We start from the raw sequence: 22,353 nt of genomic DNA on the forward strand, positions 1-22,353 counted from the left end.
ATGATAAATAAGAGTTTTAAAAAATATTACTATTTTATTTTTACCAATTATATGTAAAAACAATTTTTGTCTTCTTTTTCATTTCTTTTTTATAATTTTGAACTCCAAAATCTTTCACTGTACCTCCCTTGCCCCATCATTGAGAAGGGAAGAAATTTAATTTTATTAATTATTAAATTTATTTGTCTTAAATACAAAATAGAAAAAAATTAATTTCCATGTGCACAACAGAACATGAGAGGATTCAAAACATAACACAATAAATTTTCATTTTAAGAAAACCTATACAATAAATTTTATGCTTTGTGTTTAGTTATTTATATTTTCTTCTGTGTAGGTTTTCTTTTGTTCTCCGAGGTGCACTTTTTACTTTATTGTTTTTTCCCCCCTTTCCTCCATTTAAAAAAAAAATAAAACTTTCTATTTAAAAAAGTATAGTTTCCAACATTCACCCTTGCAAAAGCTTGTGTTTCAAATTTTTCCCTCCTGCATCCCCATCCCCTCCCCCAGATGGCAAGTAACCCAATATATGTTAAACACATGTGATTCTTCTATACATATATCCACAGTTATCATGCTGCACAAGAAAAATCAGATCAAAAAGGGAAAAAAATGAGAATTAAAAAAAAGGCAAGCAAGCAACAACAAAAAAATGAAAATGCTATGTTGTGATCCACACTCAGCCACAGTCTCTCTATGGGTGCAGATGGCTCCATCACAAGATCATTGGAACTGGCCTGAACCATGTTGCTATTGAACAGCCACGTCTGTCAGATTTGATCATTGTATAATCTTTCTGTTGCTTTATACAATGTTCTCTTGGTTTTACTCATTTAATTCAGCCTCACTTCATTTAAGTCTCTCTAGGCCTCTCTGAAATCATCCTGCTGATCCTTTCTTATGGAACAATAATAAATTTAACATGTTTAACATATTGGATTGCTTGCCATCTAGGGGAGAAGGTGGGGGGAAGGAGGGGAAATCTGGAACACTATGCAAGGGTCAATACTGAAAAATTTTCCCTGCATATGTTTTGAAAATAAAAAGCTTTAAAAATAAAAAAATAGAATAAAAATATTCTATAACATTCATATACCATAACTTATTCAGCCATTCTCCAATTGATGAGCATCCACTCATTTTCCAGTTCCTTACCACTACTAAAAAGGCTGCCACAAACATTTTTGCACATGTGGGTCCCTTTCCCTCCTTTAAGATCTTGGGATACAGGTCCAGGAGAGACACTGCTGGATCAAACGTTATGCAGTTTGAGGTCCTTTGGGCTAACTTGAGGAGCATGGATGGCACGTACATCACATTTGCAAAGGACGCAAAACTAACTCACTACGTGCTGGATTCAGAAGCTAAGAAGATCTCAAAATCTGAGAGATGGGAAATGACTGTAATCAGATAAAATGCCACAGAGATAATGTAAAGCCACATACTTTAGTTTAGAAAATATGCTCCAAAATGTTCAGATGGTGAAGGCATGACTACTTAGGAGTTTGTCTTAAAAAATAAGTGTGTGTGTGTGTGTGTGTGTGCTTTAAACTCAGAAAACTGAGATATATAACCATCTGCACTGCTAATGTCTCCCTTCATATGATTTGGAATGGAAATTAAAGAACTGTTCTTTGGAGATATTGCTCTGTTCCCTAAATGAATCAATTAACTCAGCTTGGGAAATCCATTCCAAGGTTGAGCTATCTTAATTCTGACTGAATGAATGGCAGTTCAAACTCATCTAACCCACCAAATTGTTCCATCCTTCCCCCACCTTTCCCCTCTAATCCATTCATTCATTCATTTGTTTATTCATTCATTTATTTGTTCGTTTGCTCATTTTATTAAAGCGTTTTATTTACAGAGCTTATATGAATGGGCAATTTTTCCAGTATTGATCCTTGCAAAACCTTTTGTTCCAAATTTTCTCCTCCTACCCCCCATCCCCTCCTCTAGCTGGCAGGTAGTCAATATATGTTAAATATGTTGAAATACATGTTAGATCCCCTCTAATTTAAAACAACGAAATTGATGTCTTTAGCTGTTTTTGGCAGCTGTACCTCATTCTGAGATTTAGCAAACCTGATTTCCCTGGTCATATTTTTATATCTATTCTCCATTTCCTGCTCTGGCTTTATCCTTTTCTACAAACAATCCAGTTTGATTGTTGAGTTCCATGTATATAAACATCATTTTTGACACTTTCTTGTCCTCTTTACTAGGGCTGTTCATAGGATTTTGCCTATCTTTCCTAAGAAACCTCTGAAATCTAATCTGTGTAAAACTAGAATGCATATCAGATTGTGGTCAGTTTATCTTTATCTCAAATTCTAAGATGTAATGTTCACTTTTTCTATTCCATTCTAGTTCAACAACCAATCAACAAACCAACAATCAATACTTTCTTGTTTGTGAGGATCAGAACCAGGATAGATGTTCCCCTTTATAGGTTCTTCTTAAAGTGTGAAATTTTCAAAGCTTCTCAAATTATTATTGTCTATCTTGTTTTTGACCCCTTCAGAGAGAAGCAATATATATGGCAGATGTACATTTAAATCCACCAGCACTATCATCTCATACTTTCATCATAGACTTGGGACTTTTTTCCTGAACAATTTTTATTTTCAGTCTTAATTGTCCTATCCTTTTATGATCTTACTTCTATTGCTGACCAGGTTAATTTTAATGCCTATTTTCTCCATCCAACTTTTTCCCTTCAAGTTCATGGATTTCCTCACTTGAGGATATCTCCTTAATGTACAATTCTAGCTCACCCATCTTCCCTCAAATTAATTCCTCTTGATTTTACTTTCACTCTACAATACCCAAATGTTCCTTTGAACTCTCTTCCCTCTTTTTCAGCTATTTCTCCTCCTCCCCCACTCTTTAATTGGATCTTGTGCCATCCTAGACTCACCTAGGTGTAAAAATCTTAAATTGCCATGCCCAACCACCCACTGTCAAAGGGATATCTGGTTGCTTTTTTCATTCAGGTTTTTACACTTTACATTTTTTCCCCCAATTTACAGTTGAAGATGACTGTAATAACTGATCTTCCTTGTAACTGTCTTTTACTGGTGTTCTCAATCCCAGTACCTAAGGATCTATCAATATCAATGGGAAAATCATTCAATGTTCAAAATAACCAATTTATAAACACAAAGAACAAAATTATATTTAGAACAAACACCATAAATCAATATTATTTGTAGGTGATATGTTTAATTTTTTTTCCTCTCAATAGATTTGTTTAAGATGTACAATTGTTTGTAGTCATTCTCCTTCAATACTTTAAGGTACATTACTATCAAAGCTGATACTGGACATAAACAACAAATTGATACAATTCAGTAGGCTCTTACTGTTCAGACAATCATAAGCAACAAATTGCATACAATACAATTTTATGTTTAATAGGATTTTTAACACAAACTGAATTTTAGAATGTTTTACAGAATTAAAAATACAATTATATCGTTTGAAGGCAAATGAGAAAAAAATATACCATCTAATATACAAAATATAACATTTGAAAGTCAGATACTACTCATGGATTTTTTGGGGGGAAGAAGTGAAAATATTAAGACATATTGTAAAGACAGTGACTTATCCTCTTATTCTCTCCCCAGATCTTAATGAAATTGGGAAAACATAGTAAATGTTTAGGCCAAGGTTTTGATATTCTAAAACTAAGTAACAAAATGGATCTTAAAATAATAATAAATAGGTGGGTCAGATTTTGACATCCCTTCCATAGTAAATAGCATTTTTTGAACTAAAGAGAAATGAGATATTGGTACTGTAATCACTGAAGAAAGTATAACTTACTTTCATAAAATAAACAGCTGGAATTTAGTTAATTATAATCCTTACAACCAAAAAAAAGTGCCATTTGGGAGATGACATGAGATTTTAGAGTACTCGTTAATATTTTGTGTCCAAAGAGTGAAACTACTTAAGCAAATAGGAATAGATTATATTAAATTAGGAATTGGTGAAGATTAAATATTTAGTTATAAGTTTTCAGAACTTTTAATTCAACTACAAATCTTGATTATTTTGGGATTTTTTTCTCTCTTTTAGTATTAGAGTGTACAGTGGATTATGTCACAGCTTTCTGGGAAGTCATGAGTTTAGTATGAAGGTTTACAAGTTTGTCCCCATTCATATATCCATATCTTCCAATCACATAGCCCCTTTTAAAGTTATGTCTTTGACACAGACATTTTCTTACATTATAGAAAAAAATGTTAAGTAAAGACATTCATAGGGAATAATGTAACTATTGAAGTTATATTGAAGGTTTTTATGGATATCTTCAATGTGTGATACTTTGAAACTGTATGAAGAATGTGAAAATGGAACTTCCCAATGTGGCTACTAAATGATAAGTGACTTTTATTTGAAAATCAAATCCTTAGCCATGTTGATTTACTTTCTTTTCTAATACCACTTTCAATTTGTATTTCTTTCTTTCATATGTTTTCTCAAGAAAAGATACAATTACTTTTGGAGGTGAATTGTTTAATTGTATTATAAAGCTGGAGTAGAAGGTGGGATAAGGATGGAGTGGGAATTGTTAGAATAAGAACCAAGATCAAGAAGTACCGATTTTTTGCTTTATTCTGAATTGACTTTGCTATACTGAATTCAATAGAGGTCATGTCTGTAAGTTAAATGAGTGGATGCCATCGAGCAATTATTTTAATGAAACAATAGATAGAATTGCCAAGGTATAAAAACTGGTGAAAGTAAATTGACCCTGACTGAAAACATGGTGCTCAGTGTTTATATAGGTAATGTTCAAATCTGTGGAATGAATGAAATGTTTAAAGTATTTGAAGCACAACTTGATTTAATTTGTGCAACCAAATACATTATGACATTTGGCATGTCACTAATTCTTATTATCCTAATTTTAATTTTACCTTGATATCTTTGAGATATATTTTTAAAAAATGTAACTTACTCAAAACTCAAATCATGATGCATATATATGTCATCAAAGGAAAAAAAACACTAAATCCAAGGTACAACTGTGTGCTTAATTTTTTTTTTTTTTTTTTTACAAACACGATGGTCCAAATGGCTTATAGTTTATAGCTATCAAAGGTAGAAAGTTTTGAAGCTCCTGGACCTAATGACTGTGTTGCTACCCTGTGGTCTGCAGGTCTATGCCTCTGAACACAAGGCAAATAAAAATTTAGAGAAAAAAGAAGGGAACTCACTTGATACGTAGTTCTGCGGGTCCCTCTCCTCACTTTTAATAATTTTTGACATTTTAAGATTTGTTGAATGAATTGGGCTGTTAAAAGCTATTCTAGGAACTGACTTGCAGTCCCTATAAACTATTAGTCTAGATCCAATGGAAGAATGTTATCTATTATTTTACATATATCCTTTTATGAAGGGCAGTCTTCATAGCAATGTATCATAAAAACTCATGACTTACAAACTCTAAGATTGTGAAATTGCTTTTAAAAATGTTGATCAGACAGATAAACCACTGGAGAAAAGGGGACAATTTGGCTATATGTTTGCCTTATTTGGCTAATGGTTGTACCTATGGAGTCATCAAGTTTTTAAACTGGGAAAATGCACTTATCATCAAGGGCTTATTTATAATACTCATCTGCCACTAGCACTTTGGGGAGACCCTCTGTGGCAGATTTAAGGAAGAAGAGACAAGAGTTGCATAGGACAGGGTATGGTTTGCATCTCTGGTGGACATTTGCAAGAGGATGACATCCTAGCTCCATTAGCATTTTGGAGTATTAAACCTTGAAGAATCTCATCATGCTGCACATAGAAATAGGGTAGCATTCATTTTGTAAATAAGAAAACCAAAGGTATATAATACATTCAGTGATTTAATATCTCATGGTAACTCTAGTTCACTGCTGGTAGGAAATAATTTCAGACTGACTTTTGCATTGCATTGCTTTTCTATTTATTACAAAACCAACAACTGAACATTATTACACTTTGAAATATTAAATTAGATCATCAAAATTTTTCTGTGTGTGCCTGTGTATTTGTGCATTCATTCATGCACACTCTATTCGTCTGCTCACATATTATGTAGGATCTAGTTCTTATCCTATTTAAATGAAAGTTTTGTAAAAATAAACATTGGAGAAAGGGACATGGAATATATTCTCTTGTTAAGGGATTTTCTCCCCTGATAATTCAACAACAACAGCAACATAACAACAACCAAAATATATTGATGAGCATCTATAGACTCTTGTAAATATAATAATACTCAAATAGGACCATTACTGAAATCCTACTCCAATTTTTCATTGGAATGGAGGGTCAATCTGGGCTCTTATAGTATATATATATATATATATATATATATATATATATATATGAGTATCTGTGTAAATATACATATATATATTATATATAATAAGAGTATCTGTAACCAGGCTAGAAAGACTTCTGAATATGAAGCTATAACACAAGTTTGGTGCAAATTTACTAAATGTCTATTGATTGATAAATGAGCTATCTAGTCAAGTTCCAAGACATTCACTACCCAAAGGCTGACAAAAGGTGCCCCATATAAAGAATTAATTTGGTCATAGTAACTGATGATAACTGACTGTGAAAGTGTAGAATATGTTGTCTGTTGATGGAAAAATTCACAGTGAGGAAATCCCAAACCTTTATTTCAAAAGGTTATTTCAATCCAAACATATAATGAAGAAAAAGGATAAGATTCTAAGTTGCTTCTAGAATATAAAGGATAATCAAAAATTAAAATTTAGGGAAGCATCTTTAAAATCTTCATTGGTGAAAATACATCTAGGCCTCTGATTAATGTAAATAATGAATCTCCTGAAATTGTTGCATTATTCAATTTTGCATTGCAAGACGATGAAGCAGTTATCAGATTTACATAATTATAACTTTGGCGAGAATTTGAATATCAGGATTTGCTATTCACATTAATGGAGACCTAGTTGCATATTTGATTTTTGAATTTTTACAGTTAAGTCCTAAAATGGAATACTGAGCACAGTTGCTTGTGGTAAATAAATATTCAATTGTTAATAGAAAACGGATGGGAAAAAAAAAGTTTTTTCCCAAATCATTCCCATTGTCCATATTTTCCATTTTTTAATGTTTTGCTTGCCACAGGACTCCAAGGCAAATTATATCTTCATCTTCCAATCCCATTCCTTTGATGTCAGTTTTCAGTGAACCATGCTTTCCAATAAATTATTACGTAAGAAATGCATTTGCTGTCTTTTGTCATCATTCACTTGAGTATCCCGGACACATTACAGGAGATGGCTTTGGAATAGATTCCAATACAAGCTTGTAAGCTTTGTAGCTTTCAATAAAGCACTTAGCCCAGGAGTTTGTATTTCTTATAAAAAACTGATTTTATGTATAAAATACTACATGCACTTTATACACTAGCAAACATTCCATCATACAAAAATAATAAAATAAAAAAATAAAAATAAAATCTCCGTGGACTTCTTTTAAAAGAAAAAAAATATATGGTTTGACCCTTTTTTGTTTTTAACATAAATATTATTAATAATTATTAATAAAACAAACTATTAACACTAAGAGGTTGCCACCAGGCAAGTAGTAAGGATGTGCCATTTGCTTCTTTCAGACTTGTAGAAATGTTGAGTTCTTTTCATCATTCAAAGTCACCCTTTCATATTCCTTCTTTGATTCTTTGCTTTTTCTATTTTTGTACCTGGGAACATGCAAAATGGAAAAAAAATTATTAATATTTCCTTCAGTCAGCACAGGCTAGATCAAAGTAAGTTTTCCATATTTAGCAAAAAACAATTATGTGGATTCAAAAGCTGCATAGACCCCCATACCATATAATTAGTGCTACCAAACATCTCTTGCAGACTTTAGACAGATGATCTTGACCAAGTTCGAGTTCAAGTTCAGTGCAAGATAAATAGCTAGGGCTTGACTGATGATTATCATCAGTCATGGGTACAGGATAACCTTTTTTTCTTTTTTTTTAATTGTTGATGCTGTTGACTTTATATGATCAAAACCAGAACTATACCAATGAATAACACAGAGAAATACCCATCAGATCTTATCTCAAGAATCCAAAGCTTCATAGGACATATGGCATGATTTTTTTAAAATGCCAAACCACACTTAACCCATGGGATTTTAGCTCTCGAGTTGGAATGGACCTTAAAAGTCATCTAGTATACTTTCCTCATGTTACAGATGAGGAAATTGAGGCAACATAGATTAAGTAGAGTTTGGATCCAAAATTCTGGGCATTTTCCCCATTATCCTTTGGCCGCCCTTATTCCTTCAATTCAGTTGCCAGCACTTTCAATTACTACCAATATTATTTTTTCTCATTAGTTATATAATGATATACTTCTTGGAAGCAAGTATTTGTACCAAGTAATGCCATTAATCATCAAGGAAGATTAAAATCATTCTTTTTATTTATTGGTTTTTCTCTCACACTCATTCTCCTACTTCTTCTGTCTCTCTATCTAATATATATATATGTGTATATATATATATATATATATATATGTTTGATATAATTTCTTTTGACATCACTCACCTTTCCCAAAATATCCCTCCCCTTTCTTATAACAACAGAGAGAAATAAGAGAAAACAGAGCCCTCAATTCTATATTCTCTTGCACAAATACACTTAGAATTTCTTTTCAAAGGACTTTAGGTATGTTTGTACACAGTACTTACTCCCTCCCTACTACTAAATATCACTCTTTTCATCTCAAACACTCATGTCTAATCTCAATAATTTGGATGTTTCATACAGTCACGCTCATAATAACCCATTCATGCTTGCTCCATCTTGTCTATGAAGTCACTTAATGTACTTGGGACCTTCCTCACTATCTCTTGGATTTGCCAGGATACATACTCCTGAGCAAGTTACCTGATGTCTCAGTGCTCTGGACGACATGTAGGAATCTAAGTTATATTTCTAGAGAAAATCCTAATCAAAATCCTGTGGTCTGTCTGCTTTAAATCATTCCCCATTTAAGAATGAAGAGAATGAGCCTCAGGAATTTACTCTGATGTTTGTTAAGTCTTGTTGAAAGTTTTGTCTAGATTTTCACCCAAACTGTAACTACTCTTCCTAACTAAAAATAAATAAGTAAACAAACAAACACATAAACAAACAGCTAGTGTAATGAAATTATGTCTTACCATCTAAGGAAGTAATATGTGCCCCCAACAATGATGATCAGGAACAGAATAACAAGCATGACAGTCAATACTACATATTCTTTACTCAAGGGCTGGTGAACAGTTAGCAAAAAATGCTCACATCTGCTGCCTGTGTAGCCTACTTCACACCTAATGAAAAAACAGAAAAAATAGACATGGTTATATAAGATACATACTATATATATATGACACACACATATACATGTATATATATGTACATAATACACACACATACAAAAGTCATCTTGGAGGGAAAAGAAATCATGGAGGCTTGGAAATGCAGAAGCCACAATCTTGTGATCTTATAGATATTCCTCACTCCTTTAAAATATAAGCTCCCTGAAGGGAGGACTTTATTAATTATTATTTTGGGTTGTTTCTTTTGCACTTGAATTTCTAGTGCTGGGCAGAGAATAATCGCTTGATTTGTTAAATTAAAAGAACAAACATACAAAATTAAACAAGGGAAGAAATAAAATCATTTCTCATGCACATGAATGGCTATAAAAGAAACCATTATTGTATGTCAAAAGCTGAGCGTTATATTTCATACAACAGTCTTAGGGATAGCTAAGTGACATAGTGGAGTTAGAGTCAGGAATATCTGAGTTCCTATCTGGTTTCAGGCACTTATTAACTATGTGATCTTGGGCAGACAAGTTACTTTACTGTTGTCTGCCTCAATTTTCTCACTTGTAAAATAGGGTTAATTACAGCTCTTATTGTTGTTTATAGATTTTTGAGAGGCTCAAACGAGGTATTTGTAAAATACTTTGCAAATTTTAAAGTGCTTTATAAAGGCTGACTTTTAATAAAAGAACAAACACTATAGAATGTTTAAACCTTCTCAGGCGTTATTTCAATTTCTGAAGTAAATGGTGATTTTATGGAGATAATTGGCTTCTTTCAACAGAGTAATTAAGTGAATACTAGAGTAGGGCAACTATGTGGCATAGTGGATAGAATGCCAGTCCTGGAATCAGGAGAACCCGAGTACAAATCCAGCTTCCAGTACTTACTAGCTGTGTGACTCCTGAGCAAATCAGTTAGCTTTGTTTGACTCAGTTTCCTCATTTGTAAAATGAATCAGAGAAGGAAATGAAAATTATTTCAATATTATAGTCACAGAGAGTTGAACATGACTGAAATTATTCAACAATTCTAGAATCTTCCTCAACAGCAAGTCTAGAAAACATTCCCATTTTCTATTTTTTAATTGCCTGAAATTGTAAACATTCATAAAAAGTACACACAAAATACACATTAGTTCAATCCAACCCAGCAAACACAAATTGTAAGTGCCTACTATGTGCCAGACATTGTGAGACATTGGGGAATGTTGAACGTGGTAGGGGAGGACTTGGAAAGTCTTAGGAAGATGGCTTTGGCAGATCTATGAACAACGAATTGGGAAGAGGAGAGTCCAGAAGCAAGTAAAACAATTAAAAAGAAATTATCCAAGCAAGAGACGATGACAGTCGCTCACCTACAGACGTGTTGACTCATATCCACTAAGTAGATGCATTGCCCATGGAAACAGAAGCCTTGCATGTCCTCGCCACATTTTGCAATTGCCACTGGACCCACCGGAGGATTATTTTCTATCTGAACTGTGGAAAGAATGGAAAACAGATGAGTTATTTTGCTTCAGTCTTTTTAAAAACTCTTGTTAGTGTTACTGCAATGATACATGTCCTCAAGCCACTATTACAAGCAGGTGAATCTGCCAGATGACAGACCTGTTGGACTTTTTGTTTTGTATAGAAACAGAGAATCTCTGAGGTGGAGGAGCGACTGAAGTGAGGAAATTGAAGAATTTTAGCTACATCATCCCCAAATGAGGGACACAGAAAAATATACAAAGCAGACATCCTCTGGGCCAAGGATGTCATAACTGTAGGATAGGAAAGCACAATTTTTGAATAGTCAATTTAGGGCCTGTTCAGGGGCCTCCACTGCAATTTGTCTCTGAGCAAAAACCCTCACAGCAACATTCCTTCTTGCCAAGTAGTGAGCCATCTATTCCTGAAGAGCAGTATTGATGGGGAATAAAAGGGCAGCTGACAAGACAATCTGCTCTTCCTAATCTAATTTTTAGGAATTGGGATGGTAAGCAGGTCAGCTAGATGACAGAATGGAAGGCACACTGGGCTTGGAACCATGAAGATTCATCTTAGTAAGTTCAAACACTTACTCGTGTGACCCTGGACAAATTAACTCTGCTTGCCTCGGTTTCCTCATTTGTAAAATGAGCTGAAGAAGGCAATGGCAAGCCAGTCTAATATCTTTGTCAAGAAAACCTTAAAATGAGATCACAAAAATTTGCATAGGCTGAAAGAATAGTTTGACTATTTCTGTGCAATGTCCATATATTAAGCTTATCTTAATAATAGTATAATTTATATGCCACTTTATATAACTTGTACTCATTGCTCTTAGTTTAAAATGATGAAGATGATGATGGATTTTATTCTTTATATAACTTTCATCTGTTACTCTTAATTTACTAATAATGATAATAATAAATGGCATTTATAAAGCATTTAACAAAAAATTTCTGTAGCACTTTATGTAACTTCTGCTTGTTACTGTTAGTGTAATAATAAATACTATTTACATAACACTTTGTAAAATTTCTACCTGTTACTCTTACTTTAATAATAATGATGGAAGTTATATGATACTTTGTTTCACTTGTTATTCTTAGCTTAATAATAATAATATATTATCAGTTTAATAAAATATATTTTATCAATTACATATAATTCAATTTATAATTTATATTGATTATTATATAAATATATATATATATAATTAAATACTGTATCAGTTTAAAGTTTGCAAAATGCTTAACAACAATTATTTTATTTATCCTCACAAAAGCCCTGGAAGGTAGGTGCTACTTTATCCCCATTTTCCAGATAGGGAAATAGAGGCAAACATTTGTAGGAAGTATCTGAGGTAGAATTTAATGACAATTCTTCCTGGTTCCAAACCTTAAAGACCCTTGACACAACAACCATGTTTCTCTCAAGTTACCAGGCTCAGTCTTTTTAACTTATCCTTTAACTCTAGCTTATTCTTACCCTTTGAAGAAGAACAAAACCCGATTGAAATGTGAGTTTTTAGTGTGACAGGTAACATTTGAATTCTTCCAAATATTCACTCCCTTATGGAATATGGGAATCTTCTTTCAAAAAACAAAGTTGCTGCCCACATCCCAATAGAGGAGGGATAGAGTCAAAATGCAAAATGAGACACGTTTTTAGACATGGTCAATGTAGAAATTTGTTGTGTTATTTGGATTATTTTTTGTTCTTTTATTTGTCCCAGTAGGAGGGAGAGAAAATAAGTGTTTATTCATTGGACACAAAAGTTAATTTTTTAAAAAGAGAATGTAGGAGCAGACATCTTCCCACAACCTGTAGACATTGCCTTTGGGCTGCCATTCCCCCTGCAGCTCTCCCCATTGTCATCCCCAATGAAGAGATCCTACCAGCAGCTCCCAAGTGCTGAGCCCTGGGTGTAGCCTGGTATGAAGCAGAACAGGAAGGACCTGATTCTCCAATGCAGCACCTAGGTGGTTGCAAGCTAGTACTTAGATGCTGCTGCGTAGGGGGAGGGTTGGGGAGAGGAGCTTGAAGACCTTGCAGGGACATTTCCTTCACCATGGCCATTACTATTTTGAGATGTTCCAACAAATATGTGGATATCCCAAAGCAAGGGAAGATTTACTTAAGCCCAGCTGCCCAATTGTCCTTAAGGTGTCCATAAGAAAGGTCTGTAGGACTTTTGTCAGGTCCAAGTCAAGGGCCAGAGGGAATTCAAGAATTAGGCGAAGAATTAGGAAGCCCCAGTTTTCATTTCCAATTTTGTCTGATATAACTGTCTGGCACCTGTTCTGAAAGGAAATGTGGTATGGGGGAATAATGACTAATTTTCTCTACTCTTCCCTTCTTAGGGACTCAATTTCCTCATTTTAAAAACAAAAATAAAAATATTGGAACTAGCCAGTTATGAGGTAAGAAAGGCATTGTTGGGAAGTAATTTAATTTTGTAAATTAAAAAATATTTTTTTCCACAAAGCAGTATCTAAACTTGTAAGGGACCCTCAGAGACAATGGTGATGATAAAATGAAAAATAGAATTTATATAAAGCTTTAAGGTTTTCAAAAGTCTTTACAAATATTATCTCATTTTATCCTTATAAGTCAACAACAATTTATTAAATGCCTAGCATATTCCATGGGGCAGCAAATAGTTACAGTAAATAGAGTGCTGTGTCTGGAATAAGGAAGACTCATCTTTGTGAGTGCAAATCTGACACTAACTGTGTGAGTCTGGGCAAGTCACTTAATCCTGTTTGCCTCAGGTTCCTAATTTGTAAAATGAACTGGAGAAGGAAATGGCAAAACCACTCCAGTATCAATGTCAAGAAAACCCCAAATGGGGTCACCAAAAGTCAGACAGGAGTGGAAAACACTAACCACCAATAAAACAATGTGCCAGGGACTGTGCTATGATCTGGTCAGAGAACAAAGGTCAGAGAATTGTTTATGCTCTCAAGGAAGGAGACAAGCTTAATTTATGAAGTTCCTGTTAAATCCTTTAAAAATATTACTTCATTTAATCCTTATAACTACTCCAGCAGATAGACGCCACTATTGTCTCAAATTCACAGTTGAAGAAACTGGGTCAGACAGAAGTCACACAGGTAGTAAATGTCTGAGGTTGGATTTAAATTCAGGCCTTCTGATTCCAGGCCCAGCCTTCTACATACTACCGAGCCACCTGGCTACCTCTTCTTCAAGGAGAACAGTCGAATGAGGGAGATGACCCATAAACAACTACATACAAACAAGATGTAAACAGGATAAATTAGAAATAATAATTGAAGATAATAACCCTGGGAAATAGGTGTTGTTATTATCCTCATTTTACAGATAAGGCAACTGAGTCCCAGAAATGAAAACAGTGTATGTACAGTAGGAAAAACACTAGTTTTCTACTCAGAGGTTCCAATACTCTCTCTTGTGTGACTTCAGTCAAATAACTTAATACCCCCATTTTTGTTTCCTCTGTAATTTGAAGGTGTTAGACCAGATGACCTCTGAGGTCCCTCCCATTCCCATATCCTACACTCCTAGGAAATTAACTGATGAGCAAGAAGATATGATTACTATTATTTCCACCTACTTTGTGTTAAAAACTTTCTCAACCTTTCTCCTTGACTTTGATCCTTGACCTATAATGTTGGACCCCTTTCCCCTGCTTCAGTTTGACTTCCTGGCTTCCAGTCTTCACAAACTCCAAGCTTTTGCTGCTGACAATTCAGTAACCCCCGTTTCTGTGGGCATCACCTCTTCCCTCATTATCATCTTCATGGCTCGTTAATCCTTTTATTTCCTGGCACGTCAGGTTACAACAAGCTTTATGAAACTTGAGAGTCCCAAATGTGGTAAAGGTTGAAAACAGAAATAGGTTTGAGGAAGGCTAATCACACACACACACACACACACACACACACACACACACACACACACACTCCCTTGCCCAATTTCATTGATTACTTCTCTCAGGAGAATATTTGCTAAAAATAGTTCTGTAGCAGAGCTCCAGTATATGACTTTGTGGACCTGAGTCCTATAAGGTACATTTCCTTCCTGAACCCTAGGTAGTGTCCAATTTGTACTTTCTATTTTCTTTTCTATTTTCCCAAATCTTTTTGCCCTCCCCCCCAAAAAAAATCTGTTTGGTGGCAATCCACGTTTGTTTATTTGTTTATTTCTTTTTTTTTTTTTCATTTTACACACTCAACTCATACTTCTGAAAATTTCTGGTTATGTGACCATGGAAAAGTCACCTACTTTCTCAGTACTCCCAGTTAGCTTTCTCCAGGACTTAAAGTTAAAAATAGGATGCCTGTGTTAGAACAGGGAGTTTACTTTTCCAAGAATCCTCTGCACTTGAAATCATAGGTTCGGTTCTTATCTATTCCCTATACTAGAATTATATTCCTTGATTAAATTTGGGGCAGCTAAGTGGTGCTGGATAGAGCTCCAGTCCTGGAATCAGGAGAATCTGAGTTCAAATGTTATCTCAGACATTTTTACCCTTCTGTAAAAATGAACTAGAGAAGGAAATGGCAAACCACTCCAGTATCTTTGTCAAGAAACCCCAAATGGAGACACAAAGAGCTGGACCTGACTTAATATAAACAACAACATGAACATATTTAACATCTGTCATAGATCATTGACTTAGAACTAAAAGGAGCTCAGAGGTCATTATGTCCAATCTCTTTATTTTACAGGTGAGAAAATGGATACTCAGAGTTTAAATGATTTGCTCAAGTTCCAAGATTTATTTATTTTTTATTATAGCTTTTTATTTACAAGATATATGCATAGGTAATTTTTCAGCATTGACAGTTGCAACTTTTCCCCTCCTTTTCCCCACCTCTTCCCCCAGATGGCAGGTTGGTCAATAGATGTTAAATATGTTAAGGTATAAGTTAAATACAATATATGTATACAAAATATGTATAGTGACTTGCTCAGGGTCACACAGCTGATAAGTGTCTGAGACTAGATTTGACTACATGGAGATGAGTTCCTAATTCTTGATTCCAAGCCCAGGGCTCTCTCCACCTAGCTGCCCCATATGGGTACCTTATTGGTGAAACAGTGAATTGGTCCAGCCATTTTGGAGAGCAATTTGGAACTGTGTTCAGAAATGTAGTATAATGTATTTTACTTTGTCAAGTGATATTACTTGGTCTATATTCTAAATTGATCAAAGAAACAGAAAGCAGACAGACATTTATAGTGGCTTTTTTGGTAAGAACTAAAATATGAAAACTAAGGGACCAGGTTTCTATCAAAGAGTGGCTAAACAGATTATGGCATATGAACATAAATGCAATATTATTGTGTCATAAGAAACGGGAGAATTTCAAAGGAAGATGGGAAGTTTTTTTTAAGAACCAATTCAGATCTAAATTAACAATTACAGTAACATTGTAAAGAAAAGTAATTATGAAAGCCTTTACAGCTCTGATCAATGCAGAGATAAAAGTCCAGAGGACTGCCTGAGGACTGAAGAGGGAATGTGTCACTTAACCCTTACAGAGAGATAATGAACTTAAAATGTAGGGAGAGACATATATTATCAGGGATGGGCAACGTGAAAATTTACTTTGCAGAACTATTCGTGCTTATAATGAGAGGATTTTTTGCAAGGGGGAAGGAATTGTTTTGGTTCTATAGGAGAAGGGTAGTGGGATTGAGAGATTATTTATGAATGCACGTAGAAATAATGTTTATTTATTTTAATAATAGTGTTTTTTTTCAGAATACATGCAAAGATAGTTTTTAACATTCACCCTTGCAAAACCTTGTGTTTCACATTTTTCTCCCTTTCTCTTCTCCTCCTTCCTCCCCTTAATAGCAAGTAATCCAGTATAGATTAAACATGTTTAATTCTAGAAATTATATTTTTGAAAGATGACCATACCTAAAGCAGTGCAGTTGTCATTTGATTCTTCTGGGATACACGTTGGAATCACAGTTGTACTATGAGCATTTTGCAAAAGAGACATACCTGTTTGCAAAAAAGAAAAGACAAGAGATTTCAATTAATGTTTCAAGTATAAGAAAAATTTGGATAGTCTTTTAAATAATAACAGTTTTCAAAGAAACTTTTCAAACATTTTTTGGATATATGTATCATCTCAAGATCAATAAAATTAATGAAAATAAGAATTCAATTTTTAGCATAAACTAAAGCAATGCAGTCTTCATTATATTTAAGTAGTTGCATATATTCTTTTGTTAATTAACATGTCATAAGTAACTTTTCCAAGTACAGAAAATAAAGTCATATGAGTCAAGTTAAATAAATTAAGAACATAAATTGAAGATTTATGTTCTATAAGGATAGAGGATAGAATTCTTAAACTGTAAATTCAACTCCAGAAACTCTGTTAATTCTACCATAAGATGAATGCCTATGAAAGTTAGATGGTACAGTGGATGAGTAAGAAAGACTCATCTTTGTGAGTTCAGATCTGGTTTCAGACACTTGCTAGTTGTGTGACTTTGGGCAAATCACTTAATTCTGTTTGCCTCAGTTTCTTCATCTATAAAATGAGCTTGAGAAGGAAATGACAGTCCATTATCTTTGCCAAGAAAACCCCAAATGGGGTCACAAAGAATGAGGCAAAAATGAAAGCGACTCAACAGTAATAAAATAAATATCTCTCTATTGGAGACATAAAACTAAGATAGGTGTTAAAGAAAGACTAAACTACATAATACTATGTATACTGGGGGAAAGGACTTAGCATTTATTAAGCCCCAACTATGTATAAGGATCTGTGCTAAGCGATTAACAAATATTATCTCATTTGAATCTCTTAACAGTGTTTCAAGGTAGGTGCTGATATTATCTCCATTTCACAGTTGAGGTGATTGTGGCAAATGGAGGTCAAGTGACCTATATGGAGTCACACAACTAGTAATTGTCTGGGGTTGGATTTGAACTCAGATCTTCCACTGACAACTGACATGGAAACTAAACGTTAAAATATTTTCAGTGTTCTTTTTTTTAAAGTACATTTCACATTGTTTTACATTTAGGTAATTTAAAATTTAAAAAACACACAATACATAAACTTGAAGTGAAATTCAATATATAGATTATTGTATATAGGAAATGCCTGAATAGATACTTTGGATAGATAAAACTTAAGTATTCTGATACTCAGTTCTAGCTTTCTAATACTATATCTTAATTATCAAGCAGTCAAGAAGGCAGGTAACTTCCTTTGCCTGAGTCTCAATTAGAGAAACACATGTAGAAATACAAGGTACAGTTTCCTGAATTCCTTGAATGATTTCCACAAGACATTGTTTAATCCTGGGGTCTTCCAATCAAGGACATATAAAATCTTACTCAAGGAGATGCCAAAATGCAAGGCCAGGAAAAGGGGCTTCCTGCATATTTGCTTAATGGGGGTACAGGTAACAGAATAAAACCATTTCTGTTAAAGTGATGACCTATATGTTAACCTCTGGGACTAGTTCCATTTCACAGAAATAGCTATCAGATAATGGACACAGAGATTGGAAATGGGCAAAGGTATTTTCTTCTCCTATCTTATTTGGAATCAGCAAATTGTGTTAAAATTGTGATTTTTTAACAGTCATTTTAATGTTTGAGGTTTCAATCTGCTCATTTGGAAAATGAGGTATTTGATTCAGAAGATCATCCAGACCTCTTGTGCCTCTAAATCCTATGAGCTAAAGCAAAGGAGGGTCAGATAATATGATCTCAGAAGTTATAACTGGAAGCAGAAAGGTCAGAGATAACCACAAACAAGCAAGACAGGTTGGAAAGCCAACTCTATACAACAGAAGTTCTCAGTTTTATATGCAATCCTTTCCTTCTGTTTCTCAATGTATATGAAAGTACTCATTTTATTTGGTATATGTGAAGTTTAGAATTTAAAAAAAAAACATTATAAGTAGGATTTCCTTCTCAAGGAATCTAGTTAGTTTACTTAATGACTCATTAATTAATTTAGAGATCTATCTGTGTATGTATTTATGCATGCATGCATGCATGTATACATGAATATATATAAGGATGCTTAAACATGTTTATTTATAGGCAGGGTGTACTGAGAGTGCCCTCTACTGTCACACAGTAAAATTAATATGATCTCATTCAAGAGGAAACAATTTTCCAACCTTGCTCACCCAGAATTCTATTTAGCATTTTAAAAAATCATGTCTATGATTGGTGGATGGATATTCTCTCTTCCTAAAATATCAGGTGGGTATGTTTGTTAAGCTGAATGCTATGCTTTTCACTTACTAAAACTATATGTATCAGGTCCAAGTTTCTAAGCCCAAACAGTGCTAAGAACAATAGAACACTGGTTTATCTATTACAGTCCCATACATTTCTTGGATTCCTACAATTTCAAAGGTAGCAGAAACCTTATAAGCCATCTATGCCAAAAATTTCATTTTTATAAAGGAAGAAACTGCTGTCCAGAGAATTGAAATATTTCACCCATTAATTTGTCTAATTTGTCTAAAAAATAAAGCTAATAATTTTTAAATGATTAAGATTGTCAATTTGGATTTTACCCTTGAGTAGGCTAATATTTCAATTTTTATTACTTTCTTTGAGGACAAAATATAGGCACACAATCTTTATTGCTTATTTTATTTTCATCTAAATGTACTAAGGTGAAGAAGAAGAAAAAATGACTCTAATCCTCATTGCTGATAGCAAGAGACAATTTAAATTCTCATTTATTTCAATGTTTAGTCAATTACCTAATATAATATTCTCATGGATTTCTGTATTTAAATTGAATGCTTTTCTATATTGTTGTCTATTTTCATTCAATCTACCCACAACTTATATTACTCTAAAAAGAGTCTATTATCAAGTGTTCCCACAAGAAATACCAATTCTGTAACACACACACACACACACACACACACACACACACACAATATGTAGACTCTACACTTTATAGAAACCAGATACTAGCCTTTCCGTTGTTAATTTTTCCACTGTCGGAAACTTGGTTCCAGTTCATTCAGGCCACAGGTGAAAAATTTGTCTTTGTTAATTAAAGAATGTTCACTTCAGGGTGTGTCAGCCTGAGAACTGGGCTTTCCTTACCTTCGGCCCTCCCTTGGAGCTAGTCCAGTGATCAAGAGAGACTTGCCACTGAATTGCTAGATTAATAATACAGCAAAGATTTCATTTTAAATCTAATTTTAATTCATGTCAAAAGCTCCTCTCGTCATCTGTATTAAGATTGCCGTCTTTCATCATCATCTGTATTAAGATTGCTGTCTTTAATTATTAGAAAATGGTAACATGAGGATGGAATTTTAAAAAAATACATCTTTGAATATCCTCTAGTACTTAGCATAGAATATGTAAAATCACAGTCTTTGGAGCTAGAAGAAGCATTGGAAATCATCTGGTTTAGTATCCTCATTTTACAGATAAGAAAACTGAGTCCTAGAGAGGTGGAACAAATTTCTGAGGCCACATAGTGACTAAGTGGCTGACCTGGGATTCAAATCTAGGTCTCCTGGAGTTCAAATCCAACTCATCTTCCATTACATCTCCAAGTAGATGCCTAATAGACATGGAACTGAACCAGTTATATTACATTACAAAGACACCACAATGCCTTAAACTAAAATTCAATCAATTAAGGGTGGTATAAATGCTTTGCCTTTGAATTTCCTGAATAGTTCAGCTCCTTTGGATTATGGGAACAGAAGAACCATTCTATCATTCAATTATTTACATCCTGGTAGAGCTTTCAATCCTTGATTGAAACAGTTTATACTGTGATAGTTCTTCCCTAATTCCCTAATTGTGTATACAGACTGTAATTCAACACACTGGTCCAGCTTCCACTTTGTTGGGATAAGCTTGATCTGTTTGATAGGGTCCCAGAATCATAGACTGAGGGATAGAAGCAATTCTGGAGGCCATTGAGTCCAACCCTACATTTCATTATATAGATGAGGAAACTGAGGCTCTGAGAGATCATGTACTTGTTCCTGGTAACAGAAGTCATACCTGTGATGTATAGTGTACCATTGCTGCCTTCTAGGATAGCTAATAAATAAAAGTATCGTATAAATATAGGGATAGCATATAAAAAAAGTATTTATATCTATATGTGTATGTATATTTATGCCTGTAAAAAGAGAGAGAGAAAGAGTAAGAGAAAGAGACAGAAATTAGAGATAGAGAAAGAGGGAGGGAGGGAAGGAGGAAAAGAGAGGAAGAGGAGGAGGAAGAGAAGTAGAGGAGAGACAGAGAGGGGGTTGGGGAAGAGGGAGCAAGAGAGAAAGAGAGAGAGGGAAGGAGAGACAGAGAGATAAAGATAGAGAAAGAAAGGGAGGGAAGGAAGAAGGGAGAGAGAGGAGGAAGTACAGGAAAGACAGAGAAGGGGTTAGAGGAGAGGGAGTGAGGGAGGAAGAGAGAGAGGGAAGGAGAGACAGAAAGAGAGACACAGAGAGACAGAAAGAGAGGGAAAGAAAGAGGGAGAGAGAGGAGGAGGAGAAAGAGAAGGTAGAGGTACAACAGGGGGTGGGGGAGAGGAGCAAGGGAGAAAGGGAGAGAGGGCAGGAGAGACAGGGAGTTAGAAAGACAGAGACAGAGATGGAGAAATAGAGAAAGAGATGAAGAGATAGAGCAAGTAGAAAGAGCCTTTACAACATGAAAAAGAAATCTACTAGAGATAGTGTAGACTCTTGCCCAAGCTAAGCGAAGTTTCTCTCAAAATCTAGTTCATTTGACATGTCTCTTCTCCTCCACCTACCTCCCACTCACTCTGTTTTTTCATAAAGACATAATAAATCTGCGGAAAGCATGCTTGAGTCCTAAACTTTTCTGGTCTCAAAAATCTGATGGGTACAAAAATCTGAATGGTTCTACATCAGTGAAAACTCAGGTCCAAGAGCAGGAAGTGTGGTGGGTGACTCAGAGTAGACAAGCTACCTCTTCCCTCTGAGTCAGGATCCAACCCACACCCTTTATCCAGGTCTAGGGGCCGTGGTGTGTGGGAGGCGTGAGTGCCATCCTTTGGAATGGGGGCAAAGCCCTATTACTAAACACTGACTTCCCGGGAGCGTTCACTACTTCAGAAGGTCCTAGTCCCATCATTCACAGGAATTCTGGGGGTCGGAAATGCTATTCTTAATTGTGTATGACCTTCTTTATTCTTAAAAAATACATTATGGAGCACAATTAGTAAAAATAATAATACTGGGATGAATTAAAGCAGCACAGTTGAAAAATTGTCATTCTCAGGAATAATTGTGGAATGGAAGGGAATGGGTCTTATTTTTCTAATTTTACCTACGTGGATTTCATCAAAGGACAAAACAAAACAAAACCAAAAATTCCCAGTACCACGGTCCTCCTCTGCTGTCTTTTTTTGCTTTTGAGACTCTCAAATGTCATGACTGTGCAGTGCAAGCATCCGCAGGTCCTCCCAAATTGGAAAGGTTTCACCTACAGGTCCAGAGATGTATGCATGTCACCTCAAAACCAACAAGCCCAGTTTAGAGAGTT

The 22,353-nt window shown here is 34.6% G+C and overlaps 1 protein-coding gene across 1 annotated transcript in view; it reads right to left on the minus strand.

The window, feature by feature from the left end:
• Positions 1-3,216: 3,216 nt before the first annotated feature.
• EREG (epiregulin) overlaps positions 3,217-22,353 on the minus strand; it is a 29,556-nt gene continuing 10,419 nt past the window's right edge. The window contains exons 2-5 of the mRNA XM_031941642.1: positions 16,741-16,827; positions 10,712-10,835; positions 9,205-9,354; positions 3,217-7,729 (exon numbers count right to left, since the gene is read on the minus strand). Of these exons, the coding sequence (XP_031797502.1) occupies positions 7,639-7,729; positions 9,205-9,354; positions 10,712-10,835; positions 16,741-16,827 (452 nt within the window). The 3' untranslated portion in view covers positions 3,217-7,638. The remainder of the gene's footprint in view (positions 7,730-9,204; positions 9,355-10,711; positions 10,836-16,740; positions 16,828-22,353) is intronic.

The sequence above is a fragment of the Sarcophilus harrisii genome, chromosome 6 (genome assembly GCF_902635505.1).
Source record: "Sarcophilus harrisii chromosome 6, mSarHar1.11, whole genome shotgun sequence".
NCBI lineage: Eukaryota > Metazoa > Chordata > Mammalia > Dasyuromorphia > Dasyuridae > Sarcophilus > Sarcophilus harrisii.